This window comes from Pipistrellus kuhlii, unplaced genomic scaffold (assembly GCF_014108245.1).
Source record: "Pipistrellus kuhlii isolate mPipKuh1 unplaced genomic scaffold, mPipKuh1.p scaffold_m20_p_13, whole genome shotgun sequence".
Lineage (NCBI taxonomy): Eukaryota > Metazoa > Chordata > Mammalia > Chiroptera > Vespertilionidae > Pipistrellus > Pipistrellus kuhlii.
The window spans coordinates 38,005,044-38,023,712 of record NW_023425438.1 but is presented as its reverse complement, the minus strand read 5'-3'; the positions used below and the strand labels follow the sequence as shown (position 1 = coordinate 38,023,712).

General features: G+C 48.4%; 1 protein-coding gene across 6 annotated transcripts in view; it reads left to right on the top strand.

Annotated features, from left to right (window-relative positions):
• SFXN5 (sideroflexin 5) overlaps positions 1-18,669 on the top strand; it is a 107,614-nt gene that overhangs the window by 21,145 nt on the left and 67,800 nt on the right. For all 6 annotated transcript variants that reach the window (XM_036435714.2, XM_036435713.2, XM_036435712.2 and 3 more), the window contains 3 exons: positions 13,920-13,946; positions 14,613-14,667; positions 16,556-16,581. In XM_036435714.2, the coding sequence (XP_036291607.1) occupies positions 13,920-13,946; positions 14,613-14,667; positions 16,556-16,581 (108 nt within the window). The remainder of the gene's footprint in view (positions 1-13,919; positions 13,947-14,612; positions 14,668-16,555; positions 16,582-18,669) is intronic.

Sequence of the window (18,669 nt, the reverse complement as noted above, 5' to 3'; positions counted from 1 at the left end):
TGCCATCCTCCCTCTTCAGTTCCCATCCCTGTTCCCCAGAAGCAAATACTTATAGCTGTCTCTTCAGATAGAAATCTGTATTTCACACTAACGTGTTTATCTATACTGCTATTTCTCAACTCATTTTTTGTGTGTTATCTATTATGGTAGCTGAGAATCCAGCTCTCTTATATCCACCCCCAGAAACATGCTTCTCTCCCCAACTCTCCTCACCGTCCCAAGATAGTTATCATGGTTTGGGGGTCTAAGGATATTCAGTATTCACATTCTAATTTTATAAATAACATTTATAAATTTATAAATAACATTTAGAGTCAAGTTGGATGTATCGTGACTATGTTTTCTGTTTTTAAACTTTTATGTTTTATCTGCAGTTAATGTTTGCCTCTTTTTCCTTATTAGAATAGTTTTCTTTGTTTGTCTCTCATTCTCACTACACCCTCTAGACTAGAGGTATGTTCAGTGCCTCCTTTCAATCCTGAAGACTCCAGCCCTTCAGTTCTATTTTTCCCAAGAACATGTCCTTCCAGGGCCCACCTGCCTCCAGCTCCGGGCCTTCCTTTTCGTGTTTGTACGCTTCCATTTTGGTGGAATACCTCTTCCAGTAGCTTCCTGGGGGAGAGAGGGAGGACATGGGAAGAAAATTTTGAGTACTTTTATATCTGAAAAATTGTGACTCTGCACTCTGCCTTAATTGACAGTTTGGCTGAGGAGAACATTCTAGCATGACAATCGTTCTCCTTCAGAATTTTGAAGACATCAGTTAGTTGTCTTCCAGCTTCCAGGATAGCGGTTGAAAAATTCATGCTGTTTTATTCCCATTTCTTTGCAAGTGACCTCTTTTCACCCCTTGGAAGGTTTAGGGACTTCTCTTTATCTATACAATTTATTTCTGAAATTCCACAATGCCTCTTTTTAAAATTCATGATTCAGGATTCCTGGTGACTCCTTTCAGTGTGAATATTCCTCTCTTTCTGTTCTGGCAAATTTTCTCAGCCTGTTTATTTAATAATTTCTTCTCATTCCGAAACTCCTATCAGCAAATATTTCACATCTTATTTTTAAAAATAAATCTTTATTACTCAGATTGTTACAATTGTCCCTCTTTTTCTTCCACCCAGTTCCCATCCTACCCTCTGCCCTTACCCACCCCCCACTGTACTCATCCATAGGTGTACAATGTTTGTCCAGTCTCTTCCCACATCCCCACACCCCTTTCCCCCCGAGAATTGTCAGTCCACTCCCTTTCTATGCCCTTAATTCTATATTCACCAGTTTATTCTGTTCATCAGATTTTTTTATTCACTTGATTTTTAGATTCACTTGTTGATAGACATGCATTTGTTGTTCATAATTTTTATCTTTATCTTTTTCTTCTTCCTCTTCTGAAAGAATACCTTTCAGCATTTCATATAATATTAGTTTGGTGGTGATGAACTCCTTTAGCTTTTTCTTATCTGTGAAGCTTTTTATCTGCCCTTCAATTCTGAATGATAGCTTTGCTGGGTAGAGTAATCTTGGTTATAGGTTCTTGCTATTCATCACTTAAATATTTCTTGCCACTCCCGTCTGGCCTGCATAGTTTCTGGTTGTGGGCGGGGGAGTGGAGGGGGTTGTGGGCGGAGTGGAGGGGGTTGTGGGCGGGGGAGTGGAGGGGGTTGTGGGTGGGGGAGTGGAGGGGGTTGTGCGGGGGGAGTGGAGGGGGTTGTGGGCGGGGGAGTGGAGGGGGTTGTGGGGGGGAGTGGAGGGGGTTGTGGGCGGAGGAGTGGAGGGGGTTGTGGCAGAGGAGTGGAGGGAGTTGTGGGCGGGGGAGTGGAGGGGGTTGTGGGGGGGGAGTGGAGGGAGTTGTGGGGGGGGAGTGGAGGGGGTTGTGGGGGGGGAGTGGAGGGGGTTTTGGGCGGAGTGGAGGGGGTTGTGGGCGGAGGAGTGGAGGGGGTTGTGGGCGGAGGAGTGGAGGGGATTGTGGGCGGAGGAGTGGAGGGGATTGTGGGCGGGGGAGTGGAGGGGGTTGTGGGCGGGGAGTGGAGGGGGTGGTGTCAGAAGAGCTTGTGAAGGTCTGGCAGCCCAGTTAGACTTGTGTGGTCTGGGCATCTGCTGATTGTCTGATATGCAAAAGGTCCTGAGGTAGCTGGGCACCGAGGGGGAAACTCACACATGCCATGGTCCCAGCACCGGTGAGGCCACCACACAAGTGGGTGGCTGAGCCGCGTGGAGCTGATGCTGTTGTGGGTGATCGGAAAGGCTTTGTGGAGGAGGAGTACAGTGGGCTCCTATGGTAGATCGAAAGTAGAATAGAGAGAGAGAGAGAGACCTGAGGCAGTGGGAGGATATTCCTTGTAAGTCAGACAAATCTGAGGAGTAGAGGAGAGAGAGAGAAGGAGAGAGATCAGAGAGGGAGAATAGGGAGAAAGGATGAAATTACAGAGGTAGTTGGAGAGAAGTTGGGAAGTTACAGGGCAGGTTGTGAAAGTCTGTCATGTAACTTCCAGGCAGAGTGATGCTGAGTGTGTTGTGTGGGGCCAGAGGAAGCTGCCGGAAGCTGTTGAGCAAGGGAACAGCATGACAGCGCGTGGTGTTGGGAGCATTCGGGTGGGTGCCTTGCGAAGGGGACAGGAAACCAGCGTGGAAGCTGCTGGAGTGGCCTGGAGGGGGGAGAGCAGGTCTCTGGAGCCATGGCAGGTTTCTGTGTGGTGCTCTTGTCCCATGTTCCTCAGGGGTTGGGAACCAGCCCACCTTTAAGTGCTCGCTCTGCTCGCACTGCACCCACATGCAGGATGATGGACTTCTGTCTGTAACCGACCCAGGCAAAGGACAGCTGGGACCTACGAGATGCTGCGAGCCTCCTGTGGCAGAGAGGAAATGGGGTCAGCTGTGTGTGGGCTTTGCTGAAAATAGCAGAGAAAATACTGAGGGAAACTACTCATGTCCCACATCTTCTCTGGATGTCAGTAAGCTTGTCAGGAGCTGGCCAAAGGGAAGTCTTGGCTGACCTCCACCCCCTGATCCTGACCCCTAGCCTCAAGCTTCTGAAATGCTGATCAGCACCCTGCCCCCGGGGGTTGGCTGGGGTTGGCCCTTCTAGTTGGCACAGAACAGGCAAGTGGTCAGTACTAGTTGGAGCCTGGAGGCTGTAGCTGCCTCCCTGGACTTGAAGCATCCATCTTGTATGAAAACTGCTATTTGAAATTTTAACTCTGCTATTTGGCTTCTGTGGATTTAACCTTCCCCAGACAAGGTCATCGGTGCTGGCGCCAGGCCAGGCCTCTGGTTGCGGTCTCATGGCCCCAGTACACACTGGCTCTTTAAGAACTTGCAAAATGGGGCCGGAAACACTCCATATTTGGGAGACAAACAGGGTAGGATCATATAAATAGGGAGAATTCCTGCACATTGGGGCCCAGAATTTGAGAAACATTTTCCTCTGGACCAGCGCGTAATAAATGTAGCTCCATTTCTCTAAGTATTGCTTTGTTCTGTGGTTTTCTGTAACAGGCCGGGTCACTGCCACAGCCTCCTGGGAGGTCTCCCTCTCTACCTGGGCCCCTCTGTCTGCTCTTAAACAGCAGTGAAAGCATCTGTGAAAACATGCATCGTTTGTCCCTCTGCTCCAGGGCTTCTTAGCCTCGGCTCCTCAATGAAAACTTCCCTCACCACCTTACTATTGTCAGGGCCTCAACACCATCCAGCTTAAGGTTCTGTCAGGGAAAAATAATCTTTCCAAGGAGTCACGAGGGCCAGGAGCAGGACCAGAGGTGGAATCCTAGGGGGTCAGGGTGGAAGGGGGATCCCGGTGCCAGAGGCACTTCAGGGGGATGGAGGGAATGGAGCCCCGGTGTGTCCCTCTTCCCTCTTCCCTCTTCCCTCTTCCCTCTTCCTCCTCAGCTCCAGCCTGGCCTTCTGTTCACCCCTCTGCCCCAGGCAAGAAGCCGTGGCCCTGGCCATGCCATTACGTTCCCGAGTCCCCTTCACGTTCCCTATCCTTCACCTTCTCTTTTTGTGTAGACGCCATAACAATAATTTAAAAATAAAAAATCCACCCGCACTGCCAGGGCACACCCTGTTCTACCTTCTCATGTGTCCTAAAACACCCAGTCTTCTCAGCTATCAGAGAATTCACCTATTTATTATTTTTATTACTTATTGTCTATTGGCATTAGCATTAAGCTTTACGGAAGCGGAGACTTTTTTAGTTCACCGACGTGTTTTTAATTACCTAGATCAGTGCCCACCACATAATAGCTGCTCAAGAAGTATTCGTTGAACAAATGGATTTTCCTTAATCTTTGCAATATCCTTGAAAGTAAGTATTCGTAGCCCCACATTACAAAGAAGGAAATGGATTAAGTTGCCCGGAATTGCATGGCCAGCACATGGGGAATCTGAAATTTAAATCCAGGTTTGACCGAGGCCCCTGCCTGTGTGGGGAACTCGCGGCTGCTGGGTGCTAGGCTGCAGAACCAGAGGAACGTTCCTTCTCTCGTGTGTCTGCGAACCTGGGGGTAGCTTCACCCCATATCGCCTCGCATAGGGGCACAGTACCTGGGAGTAACCATGGCAACAGCATTAATGGTAAGGAATAATGAGGTTGGCCCGCAAGGCAAGTTAGGAGGATCTTTAGAATGGTAGTTTATGGAGCAGCCTTTGCCTTGCAGAAGGATCCCCTTCAGGCTCCGTTTAATTACCTTCTGGAGCGGCTTTAAATAGGCCCCGTCTTCGCTGCCTTCCGAGGCTTGGAGCAGCAGCTTGGAAAAGGCAGAGGGGAAGGGGAACACGCAAACTCGGGGGAGGGCCTGGGCAGTCAGCTCCTCCATGTGGGGTCTGAGGTCTGGTGCTGGGGTAGGCCGTGCTCTGCCCCTCAAAGGCAGGGCTTCTCCTTCTGAGACTTGTTAGGGGCCCGCCCACCCGTCCACCCTCTGCCCCTCCCTTGGTTTCAACCTCTCAACCTGTTCCCTGGGGAGGTTCAGGTGGCAGCTCAGCTCAGACCCAGGCCATCTCTGAAACCAGCAAACATCTGCATTGTTCCAGCAACCTCTCACCAAGACCTCTGTCCTCACCCTCCAAATCAAAAACCAAGCCGGCTCCATAGTCTCAGGCCCACAGGGGCTGTCTCTGCAGCCGGTCAGTTCCAAAGGATCAGGACGGCATGTTTTTACCTTCAGCCCTGGGCCGCCCAGGGAAATGGGCTGAGCCCATAGGAGACCAGTCACGCCCAGGAATTACAGTTTAGAGCGGAGCTGCCTCAGCGGGCTGCCCAGAAGACGCTGGGGGCTCCATGTCCTAGATTCTCAGTGTGGAGGGACCATCCACGATGCCTCTTTTGGACTCGGATCATTGCTTTACATTCCATCTGTAACCTGTTAGCAGGACTGGCTCATGAAACTATAAGCTAGTGACCAGCTCTTGGGTTGGGGGCGATTCCTGCTGCTATTTCTGCACCCAGCGTCCGACTCCGGGGCCCAGCAGGTGCCAGGGGAAAGCCCAGACCTGGGAGTCAGACCCCAGTCCTCGTCCTGCTCTCTCTATAAACTGGGTCTGGCATCACCACACAGGAAGGGACCCCGGAGAGACTTGCTTCCGCTGCCTGCCCCTTCTCCTGCCTGATTCATTTAAGCACGGTGTACGTGTAAGGAGTGTGGCGACTTGCATGGGAAGATCATGGACGTTAGTGGCTGAGCCAGGGCCCAAATCTGTGAGCCTGGCCAGTGTGGCTACCGTCTGGAGATGGGGTGAGCCTGATAGCTCAGGTCACGGCTAGGAATTTTAGTTTAAAAGGGAGATGTCCCTCCCACCTCCCCACAAAGCCTTCTGAGGTGGGAGCATTGCCAAAAGTCACAGGAAGAGCCTCAGACACTATGTTAGCTTTGATTTCTCCCTCCTGCCTCTTTAAATGCCTTTCTGTTATCATGGGAGGCAGTTTCCTCTAACCCCAAATCAGTTGTCTTAGTTAGGGTTATACTAGCTGCTGTAACAAAAAGACCCCCAAATACACCAGCTCAAATAACACAGACGTTTATTTCTCGCCCATGTGACAGTTCAAGGTCCAGGTGGGCAGGTGGCTCTGCTCCACAGGATCATTCAGGGCCCCAGGCTCCTTCCATCATGCTTCTCCACCAGCTCCCTGGGTTCTCCTCTGTAGGATTCAGGCTGGACTGCAGCCACATCCTGGCTCCGGCTCACAGGAAAGGGACAGAAAGCACGGAATGGGAGGCCCTGGTTAGGGAAAAGCATATCCCATTTCCCATCAGACACCACTGGGGACTCAGTCACCTGGATAAGCCTAACTGCAAAGGAAGCCGGGAGATATAGTACAGCAATTCAGCCACCTGCCCTGCAAAGGAGGCTGGGAAATGTAGTGCAGCAGGTCAGCTCCCTGCCCACCACAGTTCTATTACTATGGAAGAAGGGAACATAGTTTTTTTGTTGTTGTTGTTGTTGGACAATAAACAGTTTGTGCCATAGAGATCAATAAAGAGTTTAGGCATTGAGTACTCTATATTTTTTCATGGTTGCTCTTAGCATTTCTTAGCAATTCTTTTTTTGAATGAGTAATATATGAACAAGGTACAGAATTCTGAAGATGTGGAAAACAGAGAATAAAAAACAAGTTTCCCTTTCCCTGTCCCCCTGTCGCCCCTTGCCTCTCCCTAGAACAGTGGTCGGCGAACTCATTAGTCAACAGAGCCAAGTATCACAGTGCAACGATGGAAAATTTTTAAAAAATATATATTTTATTGATTTTACACAGAGAGGAATTGAGAGGGACAGAGAGTTAGAAAGGTCGATGAGAAACATCGACCAGATGTCTCTTGCACACCCCCCGCTGGGGATGTGCCCGCAACCAAGGTACATGCCCTTGATCGGAATAGAACCTGGGACCCTTCAATCCGCAGGCCGGCGCTCTATCCACTGAGCCAAACCGGTCCCGGCTGAAATTTCTTTTGAGAACCAAATTTTTAAACTTAAACTTCTTCTAACACCTCTTAAACTTCTTCAAAACAGACTCGCCCAGGCCGTGGCATTTTGTGGAAGAGCCCCACTCAAGGGGCCAAAGAGCCGCATGTGGCTCTCCAGCCACAGTCTTCCAACCCTGGCTCTAGAGTAGCCATTAGCTTCTCTGTAACCTGCAGAAATATCTGAACACATTTACCCTTTCTCTTAAAATGCTAACGATATAATAGTGATAACTCCAGGGGATTCACCAGAGCATGGCTGGCGCAGTGAAAGAGGGGACAGTCACAAAGGACTGATATTGCATGATCCCAGGGATAGGGAATATCTTGAGTGATCAAATTCCCAGAGACAGGAAGATGGTGGGCTGCCAGGAGCTGGGGAAGGAGGATGGGGTTAGTACTTTCTGGAGACAGAGTCCAGTTGGGAAAGATGAAGAAGTTCTGGAGATGGAGAGTGGGGATGGTACACAATGGTGTGAATGCACTTAATGCCATTGAGCTGCCACTTTAAAGTGGTTAAAATGGCCGAAACCGGTTTGGCTCAGTGGTAGAGCGTTGGTCTGCGGACTGAAGGGTCCTGGGTTCAGCCCCAGTAGGGGGTGTGCAAGAGGCACCTGGTCGATGTATCTCTCTCATCGACGTTTCTAGCTCTCTATCTCTCGCCCTTCCTCTCTGTAAAAAAAAAAAAAAAAAAAAAAAAAAAAAAAAATATATATATATATATATATATATATATATATATATATATATATATATATATAGTGGTTAAAATGGTATGTTTTACATGATGTATACTTTACCATAATAAAAAAGATGGGAAACAGCCTAAAAGTCCACTCACAGGGCACAGTAGCATATACAATGCATTCATTCAAGGTTTCTATTAGGAAAAATGAGGTGCTCTCTGTGCACTGATGTGGGAAGATCTCCACAATTTTATTTAATTTATTTATTTTCTAAAAAATATATTTTTATTAATTTCAGAGAGGAAGGGATAGGGAGAGAGAGAGAGAAAGATCAATGATGAGAGAGAATCATTGGCCAGCTACCACCTGCATGTCCCTACTGGGGATTGAGCCAGCAAACCAGGCATGTGCCCTGACCGGAAATTGAACTGCGACCTCCTGGTTCATAGGTTGGAGCTCAACCACTGAGCTATTCCAGCAGGGCTCCACAATATTTTAGACTAGAGACCTGATACATGAAATTCATGCAAGGGGAGTGTGTGTCCCTCAGCCCAGCCTGCACACTCTTCAATCTGGGACCCCTTGAGGATGTCTAACTGCCCATTTAGGCCTGGATCAGTCCTAAACGGGCAGTTGAACATCCCTCTTACAATCCAGGACTGCTGGCTCCCAAGTGCTCACCTGCCTGCCTTCCTGATTGCCCCTAACTGCTTCTGCCTGCCAGCCTGATCACCCCTAACCACTTCCCTGCCAGCCTGATTGATGCCTAACTGCTCCCCTGCCAGCCTGTTTGCCCTTAATTGCTCTCCCCTGCAGGCCTGGTCATCCCTAACTGCTCTCCCCTACAGGCCTGGTTATCCCTAACTGCCCTCATCTGCAGGCCTGGTCCTCCCCAACTGCTCTCCCCTGCAGGCCTGCTCCCCCCCACCCCCACCCCAAATGGCCTCCTCTGCAGGCCTGATTGCCCCCAACTTCCCTCCCTTGCAGGCCTGGGCCCTCTGAAATGCCCTCCCCTGTTGGCCATCTTGTGGCAGCCATCTGTGTACACATGGGGCAGCCATCTTGTGTGTTGGAGTGACGGTCAATTTGCATATTACTATTTTATTAGATAGGATGCCCTGAGGGCAGAACAGTGTGCATTGGCGTGCTAACATTGGAATTGGGGGAATTTGGGGATTAAGAGTGGGGCCTCTGGAACCACACTGCTTGGGTTCAGATCTCAATGCTTCTGTGGGAAAGTGCTCAGGAAAATAGAAAAGCATGGACTTATCTATCCTGCGAGACTTTGCCACTGGCCTGCCTGGGCCACGTGTGTGGTGTCACTTTGGGGGAGGGAGGAAGGGTCATGGCGTGAGCTCTGGGTTCCTGGCCTTGCTGGCTGGCAGCCCTGCCTTTGTCCATAAGCCAGCACCTGCCTGGCTCTCCATTGCTGCCCCTGGGTGGAGGTAGAGGATGCAGTCCTTGAACCTGAGGGACACGAGGTCGCCATGGGTGATCAGTGCTACTGGCTGGGCTTTGGCGGGAGGAGATCCGCTGCCGGGCTGCAGGAGGTTCTGCGCTCTCAGGATGATGTCAGCTGGTCCTCTTCCTCCTCTCAGGCCTCGGGCCTGGCAGTCAGGCTGGCCAGACCAGACGTCACCTCCTCCAGGGGCCCTGCAGAGCGGGAGGACGCCGGTCTGGAGGCCAGGAGGCCCGGGTGCCCTCGTCCATCCTGCCACCGGGAACCCGGGGCTGAGTCACTTAGTCTCTGAGATGAGTCACCTTGTCTGAAAAGAACCTACCCACCTCACAGGCATGTTGTAGGAATAAGACAATAGACACAAAGTGACTTTAAAACGAATTAAGTCATTAAAAATGTTGCTCTTTTGGCCGAAACCAAAAGAGTTTGGCTCAGTGGATAGAGCATCAGCCTGCAGACTAAAGGGTCTGGGGTTGGATTCTGGTCAAGGGCATGCACCTTGGTTGCTAGCACATCCCCAGAAGGAAGCGTGCAAGAGGCAGCTGATCGATGACTCTCTCTCATCTATGTTTCTAACTCTCTATCTCTCTCCCTTCCTCTCTGTAAAAAATCAATAAAATATATTAAAAATGTTGCTCATTTGAATGGCTGTCCCTCTATTTTAGCATTGATGGAGCATGTCCTATGGGCCAAGCAGTTTAGATATGCGTATCTCATTTAAACCTCTGTGTGAGTCAGGGCAAACCAAGTGCTGTAACAAACAGGCCCCAGAGTTCAGGGGCTTGCTTATACAGAGTCCAGCTCAGCTCAGGGACTTGGCACATGTCATTGTCCAGGGACCCAGCTCCTTTCCCTTCATGATTTTATCATCTTCTAGGGCCTCATCTTGCTCCCCTGGATTCTCTGTGGGAGCCTTTGGGACCAGGCCTGGACGTGGCAGACATCACAGGCCATTTAGCCAGCACCAGGTCACACGAGGGGCCCACCGGACTGTGAGGGAAGCTGGGACGTGTCGGCTTAGCGGTGTGCCTACCCTGAAGCCCAACCTGCCCAGGAGCTTCAAGCCTCTGCTCCACCTTCACAGCAGCCCATTTCACCGACGGAGAAACTGAGGCATGGAGGCAATGTAGTGAGCCCAGGGCCACCCCTCCAGTAAGTGATTCGAACGCAGGCAGGCCTGGTTCGAACACCGGCTCCTAACACTGTCCTCTGATAGCTTAGGCCAGCTCTTCATCAGAGTCATGGGGAATTTTTTTTCAAAGAACTGTACAAAGAAATTTTGAGGTTTTTTTTTTTGTTTTTTTTTTAAATAAAATTTTAATTTTAAAATAGCTTTAGATTTTCTGTGTGGCCGGCGCTGTGGGAGATGCAGGACGGCACTGAGAGGAAATGGTCCTGGGACGTGGGGGTACACTTCAGGAAGGCACTTTCTCGGCAGAGGAGGGTCAGCCTTCTATCTTTTTTTTTTTTTTTTTTTTTTTCCCCATCTCTGCTGTATGCTCTTCCTTACCTCCTTTGGCTGACACGGATTCTGCATTTGGTTTCTCCTCTCTTCAGTCCCTTCTGTTCTGCAATTATTATTTTTTAAAACGCTACTGCCTCCAATCTTCCTGGAATAGCAGACAATCAAATATGTTTGAAATGTATCTAAAATAAGAGTAATTAGGCTGTGAATTAAGGCTCGAGGGACTCTGCTGGGAGTATAATGCATAAAAGCTTTAATATATCAATTTTATGACTTCTATTTTTGCCACCCAGTAGCCTTCTGCAACTTAATTTATGTCCCAGGCAACAGCATGGCCATGTGAAGGAAGCATAAGTGAACTGTTCTGTTACGAAACTAAACACCACCACTCCTGGCCACGTCTTACCTCTCGCCTCCTACCCTTTCTGCTCCACCAAGAGTGCACGGGCCCTGGGTTTGCCAATGTAAATGTTTATTTACCAGGTTTGCTTGCTTCTAGAAGGCCTATTTTGTCACATTTAACGTCTCTTAAATGGGATGAGTCTTTTCAGTGATGGTGGTTTTGGCATTATGTCATTGTTTTCTTACTCAGCGGCACATAATAATGTCTTCGGATTAACGATGTCTTAGATTCAATGAAAGGCAGTATTTATATCATTTGAAGGAATTGACAGATTGTTCTGTCTCTCCAGCCTGTGCCACATGCTGGTGCTGGAAGAATTCTTCAATTTTTCCACTAATTTGAAAGCAACTTTCTTCTCCTTACAACCTTCTCATAATAACAACAACAGGAATAATAATAGCTACGACAGTAAGCAGTTAAAAAGCACTCACTGTGTGCCCAGTGCTGCTCCAAGAACTTTGCATATGTTTTTTCAACAATGTTAGAGGCACAGCTATTATTCCCATTTTACAGAAGAGGACATTGAGGCTCAGAGGTGGAAATGGCAAAGTGGGGAATCCAGGCAGTCTGCCAGGCTCTGAAAAAATCATGTTAGGCTGCCTCTACTGATTCTGGGAGACAGTTGAAGAGTCTTCATTTAAATCAGGCTTTTTACCTGACCCTCCTAGCTTTAGAAAAATGCTGGAAGAATTCTTAAAAAAAAAAAAAAATCTTTATTGTTCAGATTATTATAATTGTTCCTCATTTTTCCTTCCATAGCTCCCCTTCACCTGGTTCCCACCCCACCCTCTGCCCTTAGCCCCCCACTGTCCTCATCCATAGGTGTACAATTTTTGTCCAGTCTCTTCCTGCACACCCCACACCCATTTCCCCTGAGAATTGTCAGCCCACTCCCTTCTATGCCCCTGATTCTATTATATTCACCAGTTTATTCTGCTCATCAGATTTTTTTATTCACTTGATTTTTAGATTTACTTGTTGATAGATATGTATTTGTTGTTCATAATTTTTATCTTTACCTTTTTTTTTTTCTTCCTCTTCTTAAAGAATACATTTCAGCATTTCATATAATACTAGTTTGGCGGTGTTGAACTCCTTAGCTTTTTATTATCTGTGAAGCTCTTTATCTGACCTTCAATTCTGAATGATAGCTTTGCTGGGTAGAGTAATCTTGGTTGTAGTTTCTTGCTATCCATCACTTTAAATATTTCTTGCCACTCCCATCTGGCCTGCATAGTTCCTCTTGAGAAATCAGCTGACAATTGTATGGGTGCTCCCTTGTAGGTAACTAACTGTTTTTCACTTGCTGCTTTTAATATTTTCTCTTTGTCTTTTGCTCTTGGCATTTTAATTATGATGTGTCTTGGTGTGGTCCTCTTTGGATTCTTTTTGTTTGGGGTTCTCTGTGCTTCCTGGACTTATAAGTCTATTTCTTTCACCAGGTGGGGCAAGTTTTCTGTCATTATTTCCTCAAATAGGTTTTCAGTATCTTGCTCTCTCTCTTCTTCTGGCACCCCCATAATTCAGATGTTGGTATGCTTGAAGTTGTCCCAGAGACTCCTTACACTATCTTCATATTTTTGGATTCTTTTTGCTTTTCCAGTTGGGTGTTTTTTTGCTTCTTTGTATTTAAATCTTTGACTTGATTCTTGCGATCATCTAGTCTTTTATTAGATCTCTATATATTACTTTTTTATTTCAGTCAGTGTATGCTTAATTTCTAGTTGGTCCTTTTTCATATCCTTGAGGGTCTTGCTAAATTTATTAGCCTTTTCTAGAAAATTCTTGAAAAACCTTATAATCATGGTTTTGAACTCTATATCCAGTCATTTGCTTTTCTCCATTTCTTTCATTTGTGACCTGTTTCTTTATCTCCGCATTTTGGCTGCTTCCCTGAGCCGATAGAGTGGCTTTGTGTGCTAGGTGTCCGATAGGGTCCTGTGGCTCAGCTTCCCCAGGTACCTGAGGTGGACACTCTTGGTGCACTCTTTTGTGGGCTGTGTGCATAGTCTTGTTGTAGTTAAGCCTTGATTGTTGTTGGTATTACTGGGAGGAATTGACCTCCAGGCCAATTGGCTGTAAGGATCAGCTGTGTCTATGCTGGGAGAACTTCTGTGCTGGAAACATCCTTAGGAGACAGACTTGCAAAAGCTTTTGTGCTCAGCTTGAATGGGGTGGAGTCTCAGGGCGGAGCAATCAGCAATGGCTTCATGTGGTGGGATCTCAGGGCAAAGCAAACAGCGATGGCTTCCCGTCAGCCCTACCCTAAGAGGCTCCTGGTTCTCAGTGTCCTGCGGTAATTGCTGCAAGCATCTCTGAGAGAAAGCCACCCTCGAGTTTCGCCTCCTGCCAGATAGTCCAGTTTCTCCCTGAATGAGTCTGGGTCCCCAGAGTCTCACCTAGAACTGGAGTTCAGAGCCTTCAGGAGCTTTTGTTTCTCTCCTGCTTGAGAAAGACAGCTGCATACTCAGCTTCCAGCCCTCTCAGTGGGTGCACCTTCGTACCTCTGCCTTTAGTAGCTCCTGTGAGTCTCAGTGTGCTTTTCTCTTTCTAGTTGTAGAATTTCCACTCAGCCAGCCTTCCTGTGTTCAGGATGATCTCCATTTTGTCTTTTAGTTGTAGTTTTGAAATTGTTGTGCGAGGCTGCAGTTTAGTGTTTACCTCTGCCACCATCTTGGTTTTCTCCTGGAAGAATTCTTTAAGCAACCTTACAGCGGCCAGGGTTGAGAACCCTTCATTTAAATGATCTGTGTGAGATCCCCTTGCTCTGCTGTTCTGGGGTCCCTGACACCACACCCTCAGAGTAGCTGCCAGACCTGGGGGCACCGGTGCAGCCTGAGCCTTTTAAGCCCTTTGCAGCTAGATCTCTTGGTTAGAAATGTGACTTTGAGACCTGAAGGGGTATGTGCTTTAATTTTTTTCACTCACTCACTCTCTCTCTTTTCCTTCCTTCCAGCTCTGGAGTGCACAGAAAATCAAGCAGGTAATCCAATTTTGGCTTCTTTTCCTTCCCTCCCCTGACCTCTCCTGGACCCTGCCCCCACTTGTCCCAGGGATCCTTTGGTTGTGGCCCCATATCTCTTCACTCCCCTTGTTCCTCGCCTTTTCCCAAAGCAAGTATCCAGGACCTGATCGAACCCGGGACCCTTCAGTCCGCAGGCCGACGCTCTATCCACTGAGCCAAACCGATCCCGGCCAGGACCTGAGCTTTTGAAGACTAGAGCTCGGCCAGTAGTTGGCAAACTTATTAGTCAACACAGCGGCAGACCGCGGCTCACGATCGCAGTTTGCTGACCACTACAGCCTAGGCCCCTAAGCTCCTTCCCTATAGTGCCTTCCCCACAGTCCTTATTCCATGCCTACTATGTTCCAGGCTCAGGCGTTTAGGGAGCCTGAGAGGCAGGCACAGTCCCACCCTCCCTGTGACCAGCTTCGAGCATTAGTCAGAGGATATGTGCTGTTTGGGGCTGTGTTTTTGCTGCCTCTTGCCTCACACAGTGGGAAAGGACTGACTGACGGAAGGCAGGACACAGCCACTGGCCCTCTGAGTCCTCCTGGGGAGCTGTCCTTCCCCACCTCTCCCCCTTCCTCTCCCTATGCCCCCTCCCTCTCCCCATGTCACCTGTGCTCTGCTCCTTGCTCTTGCCAGGCTATTCTACACCCGGACACCAACGAGAAGATCTTCATGCCCTTTCGAATGTCAGGTGAGCCCCCGGGACCTCTGCTTCCGCTCAGCCAGGGCCTGTTACCATGTCACAGCTCCAGGACCCTCCGGCTGTGCCGGCCTGGGGGGGGGGAGGGAGTCTGTGACACCCACATGTGGCCACACTGGCACCTGCATATTAACATTGAGTCAGCTGTATAAGATGCTAGCCACGCTTCAGAATCACCTAAGGAGCCTTTTTTTTTTTTTTTTTTTTTTTTTTTTTAAATGTGCCTTTTCTAAAAACAAAATAAGTGCCTTTTCTGTCTGAGCAGCTGGGGTGGAGTGGGGCCTCCACAGGTTACTCCCAGGTTATACGCTACCCACTTATTGGCAGCCTCCAGGGTAACCCTGCCTCCCAGGAGTCATCCTCCTACCTGTGCACGCACTGCCCACCCCCCAGCCCCCAGGCCCTTTCAGGAGTCAATCCCCAGACGAACTCGCTGGTCTCTGAACCTGCTGTTAACCTGCCGGCCAGAAAGCCCGCACCTTATGTGTCCTGCTGCGCACACAGCGATGGCAAGTTCCATTCTGTGCAGACCAGTGGGCAGAGGGCATGGGGGAGTAGCTGTGAGGTGCCCGCCTCCTGGGAAGTCCCCGCCCTGAGGTCACTAGAAGGACCGCTCTGTGTTATGAACCTGACAGCCCAGAAAGACTTGCGCACATACAGGGCTGGCGGGTAATCCTGCCTGCAGAGCTAAAAGGCTACAGGTCTTGCCCGGAGTCAGACCCGAGGTACAGGGTGGCTGGGTGGCTGCTGGGTGCCACCTTGGGAAGTCCTTAGCAGCTGGAGGAAGGGGCTCTACCAGTGGGTGTTCCCAGTTGGGTAGGTCAGTCAGGGCCCCCACCCTCAGAGAGCCTGACCTCAGAGGGGGGAGATGAATAAATAGCCATGTGATATCCTTGTGCAAACCGGGGCAATTACTGCCAGGTGACCCCCTTGCCTTGCCATGAGGAACTCCAAGGAAGCGCAGGCTGGGAGCACCTTACAGCTGTGGGTGCTCTCCAGTCCCTGCACGAGGCCACAGCAGGCTCTCACCCTGAGCCTGGTTTCTTTTGCAATTCTCCCATCAAGCTCTGGACCTCTCTCCGGAGAATGCGGGTAGGAAGGCACTGGCTCACGTGCGTGCACAGTGACACACCCTGAGGATGCTAACCTTTGCTTTACGTGTAGCTCAGAAAAATGAGTGTGGCTGGCTGCTATCCAGCTACCAGCTGCCATGGTTAGAGGCTGGGGACGGGACAAGCAGCCGCCTGTGACAGCAGTGCGGGTGGTGGGAGGAGCCTTGCCCTGATCCAGGGGCCATGAACAGTGCCCAGGGCCGGATGGGCTTCACACCAGCCCCGAGCTGCTCTGTGAGGGGGTCTTGCAGGCACCAGCGATGGATGAGCTCTGGCATTTAGAGGTACACCTCTCCGGTGGGTGGGGAATTTCCTTTCTACAAATGGCCATGATGCCGGGAAGGGAGGGTGCGTGCTAGAAAGAGGCTGAGGGATGTGCCAGGGCCTTTGAAGACACTGCAGTGTGTGCAGTGAGGGGCAGGGGCATGGCGCCTCAGGAGGGCATGATGGGAGGACCACCCAGTGTGGGGAGGGGTGCCCGCCTGCTTCAGGAATGGGCCCTGGGCTTTGGAGGGGAATGAGAACTGTCTGGATAAAGGGGAACAGAGGGAGGGAGGCTGGGACGCAGGGGAGGCCTCTGCTCTGGGAGGACTGAGCTGGGAAAAAGTCTAGGGACTAGAGGTGCCTCTCCACTAAGGGACCTGCACCCCTTCATGGAGGCCACTGCCAAGACCAAGCCCGGAAGTCGCCCCAATGTGTAAACTGAGAGATCCGAGGGGCAGAGTGGGCGGGAGTGTGAGGCCTGACTCTTCTCTCTCCTCTCGCAGGTTACATTCCTTTTGGGACGCCAATTGTAAGTATTACCTTCACAGGATTTTCTATTTTTCCAAAAAAAAATTTAATATAGAATTATATGTCATTGCTCATAATGATTTGACTGAGTTGTTGATTTAGGCTAAAATCCTGGAAGTGAAGAACCGGCTAACGCAGCATACATTTCTTTTTTATTCTCTGGGTTTTATTGTCAAACTTCTCTCTGGTAGAAGGTGTCCCAGTGTAACACAGAGCCCTGTGTGAGCCTTCATCCCCGCACGCTTTCCGTCCTGACTGTTATCATTAAGACATGCTCATTAGTTACAGGGAAGTTTCCCCAAATCTTGGGAAGTTGGAGAGTAAGGCTGATTTCCGAAAACGAAGGTTTAAAATGAACTCAGAAAGGATTCAGTCTTCATACTGTTCACTTTTAGAATCAGGGTTATGTTTACTTTAAAATTTTTTTACATTAAAAGTAAAACAAATATACAGAGAGGTACAGTCATTGTCAAGGTATACACAGCTTGCTAATTTTTCACCAAGTGAGCTTATCCAAGTGACATCACTTAGAGAAAGATTTAGAGAGGCGGTCACCAACCTTTCGTACCTCATGGACCAATTGGCGACCGCTGATATAATCTCAGAACGCCCCCCGTCACTCCGCCCACACCACAGGAAGCCACTTTTCTGCCCTTCTTCACGGTATTCTCACTTGGCCTGCTATTGAACTTTAGGGGAATGGGATCATCAGTGTGTACATTTTTGGGGCCTTTGTTTTTTTTTTTTTACTAAAAGTTGTGAGATGTGTCCATATTGTTTTATGTGGTATTAGTTTATTTTTCTTTGCTGCATAATATTCCATTGTTATAACAATATTGAAACTTCTTTATTCATCCTACTGTTGGTGAAAATTTGAGTTGTTCCAATTTGGAGTTCACAACCAAACAGTGCTGCTTTGAATATGATTGTACAAATCATACACACACACACACTGAGTGGCCAGATTATTATGATCTCTGAACGCAGTGTATCTCTGGCCACTCAGTGTATATCCTATATAACAAAAGGCTAATATGCAAATTGTCCCTTCGACCAGGAGTTCCACCAGCAGGCAGGCCAGCCAACTGCCCAGGTCCCTTCCCCTTGGCCAAGCTGGCTGGACCCCACCCATGCACAAATTCATGCACTGGGCCATACACACACACACACACACACACACACACACTGAGTGGCCAGATTATTATGCATTCAGAGATCATAATAATCCAGCCACTCAGTATATATATATATTTTTTTTTTCTCATTTCTCTTTAATTATACCTAAAAGGTTAAAGAGATAAGAGCTAAATGCAGTGTGTGATCCTAGAATCAGGACTGGGGCAGGGGGTTGTAAAATGGCATTGCAGTCGCTTATAAAATTAAACATACACTTACAATGTGAGCCAACAATCCTAATTTTAGGTGTTTACTTTAAGAGAAATGAAAACACATTCACCCAAAGATCTAGATGTGAATGTTTGTAGTAGCTTTCTTCATATTAGCTTAAAACTAGAAACAGACAAGAATGACCAACAAATGTTAAGATCCCTGGGTGAAAACCTGATTGGAAACAGGATATTGACCTAGTCTCAAAGCTTCCTATATATTTCATAAATACTATTCCTTCTATGTTTAATATTTGGTAACCTCTTATAAATAAGAGATTTCCCTACTGCCTCCTTCTTGCAACTATCAATATGGTTTCATGTATTTTTTGTATCCAAGGGGTAATAATTTACTTCTGCCATTATTCATTTTGATATACAAACAATGCCAAATTTGACCAAAAGGAACTCTTTTGTTCATTTGACATGCCTTATTTATTTATTTATTTATTTATTTATTTATTGTTGTCAGTATTACAGATGTCCCTATCCATATTGCCCACCCCCCCCTTGCCTTCTTATTCTTTGAGTACTTAACTACTTTATGGCACAAAATATGGCTATTCCAGACTCATCTTGTAGTTTCTGTGTCCCAGTCCTGGAATCATCCATTTCTCCAAAGAGCCCTGGTTCCTCTCAGAGGGTAATGGTGCTTAGAAACCAAGGTCTGGATTCTGGGTGTGCTCATTGTTGCCAGAGTGCCG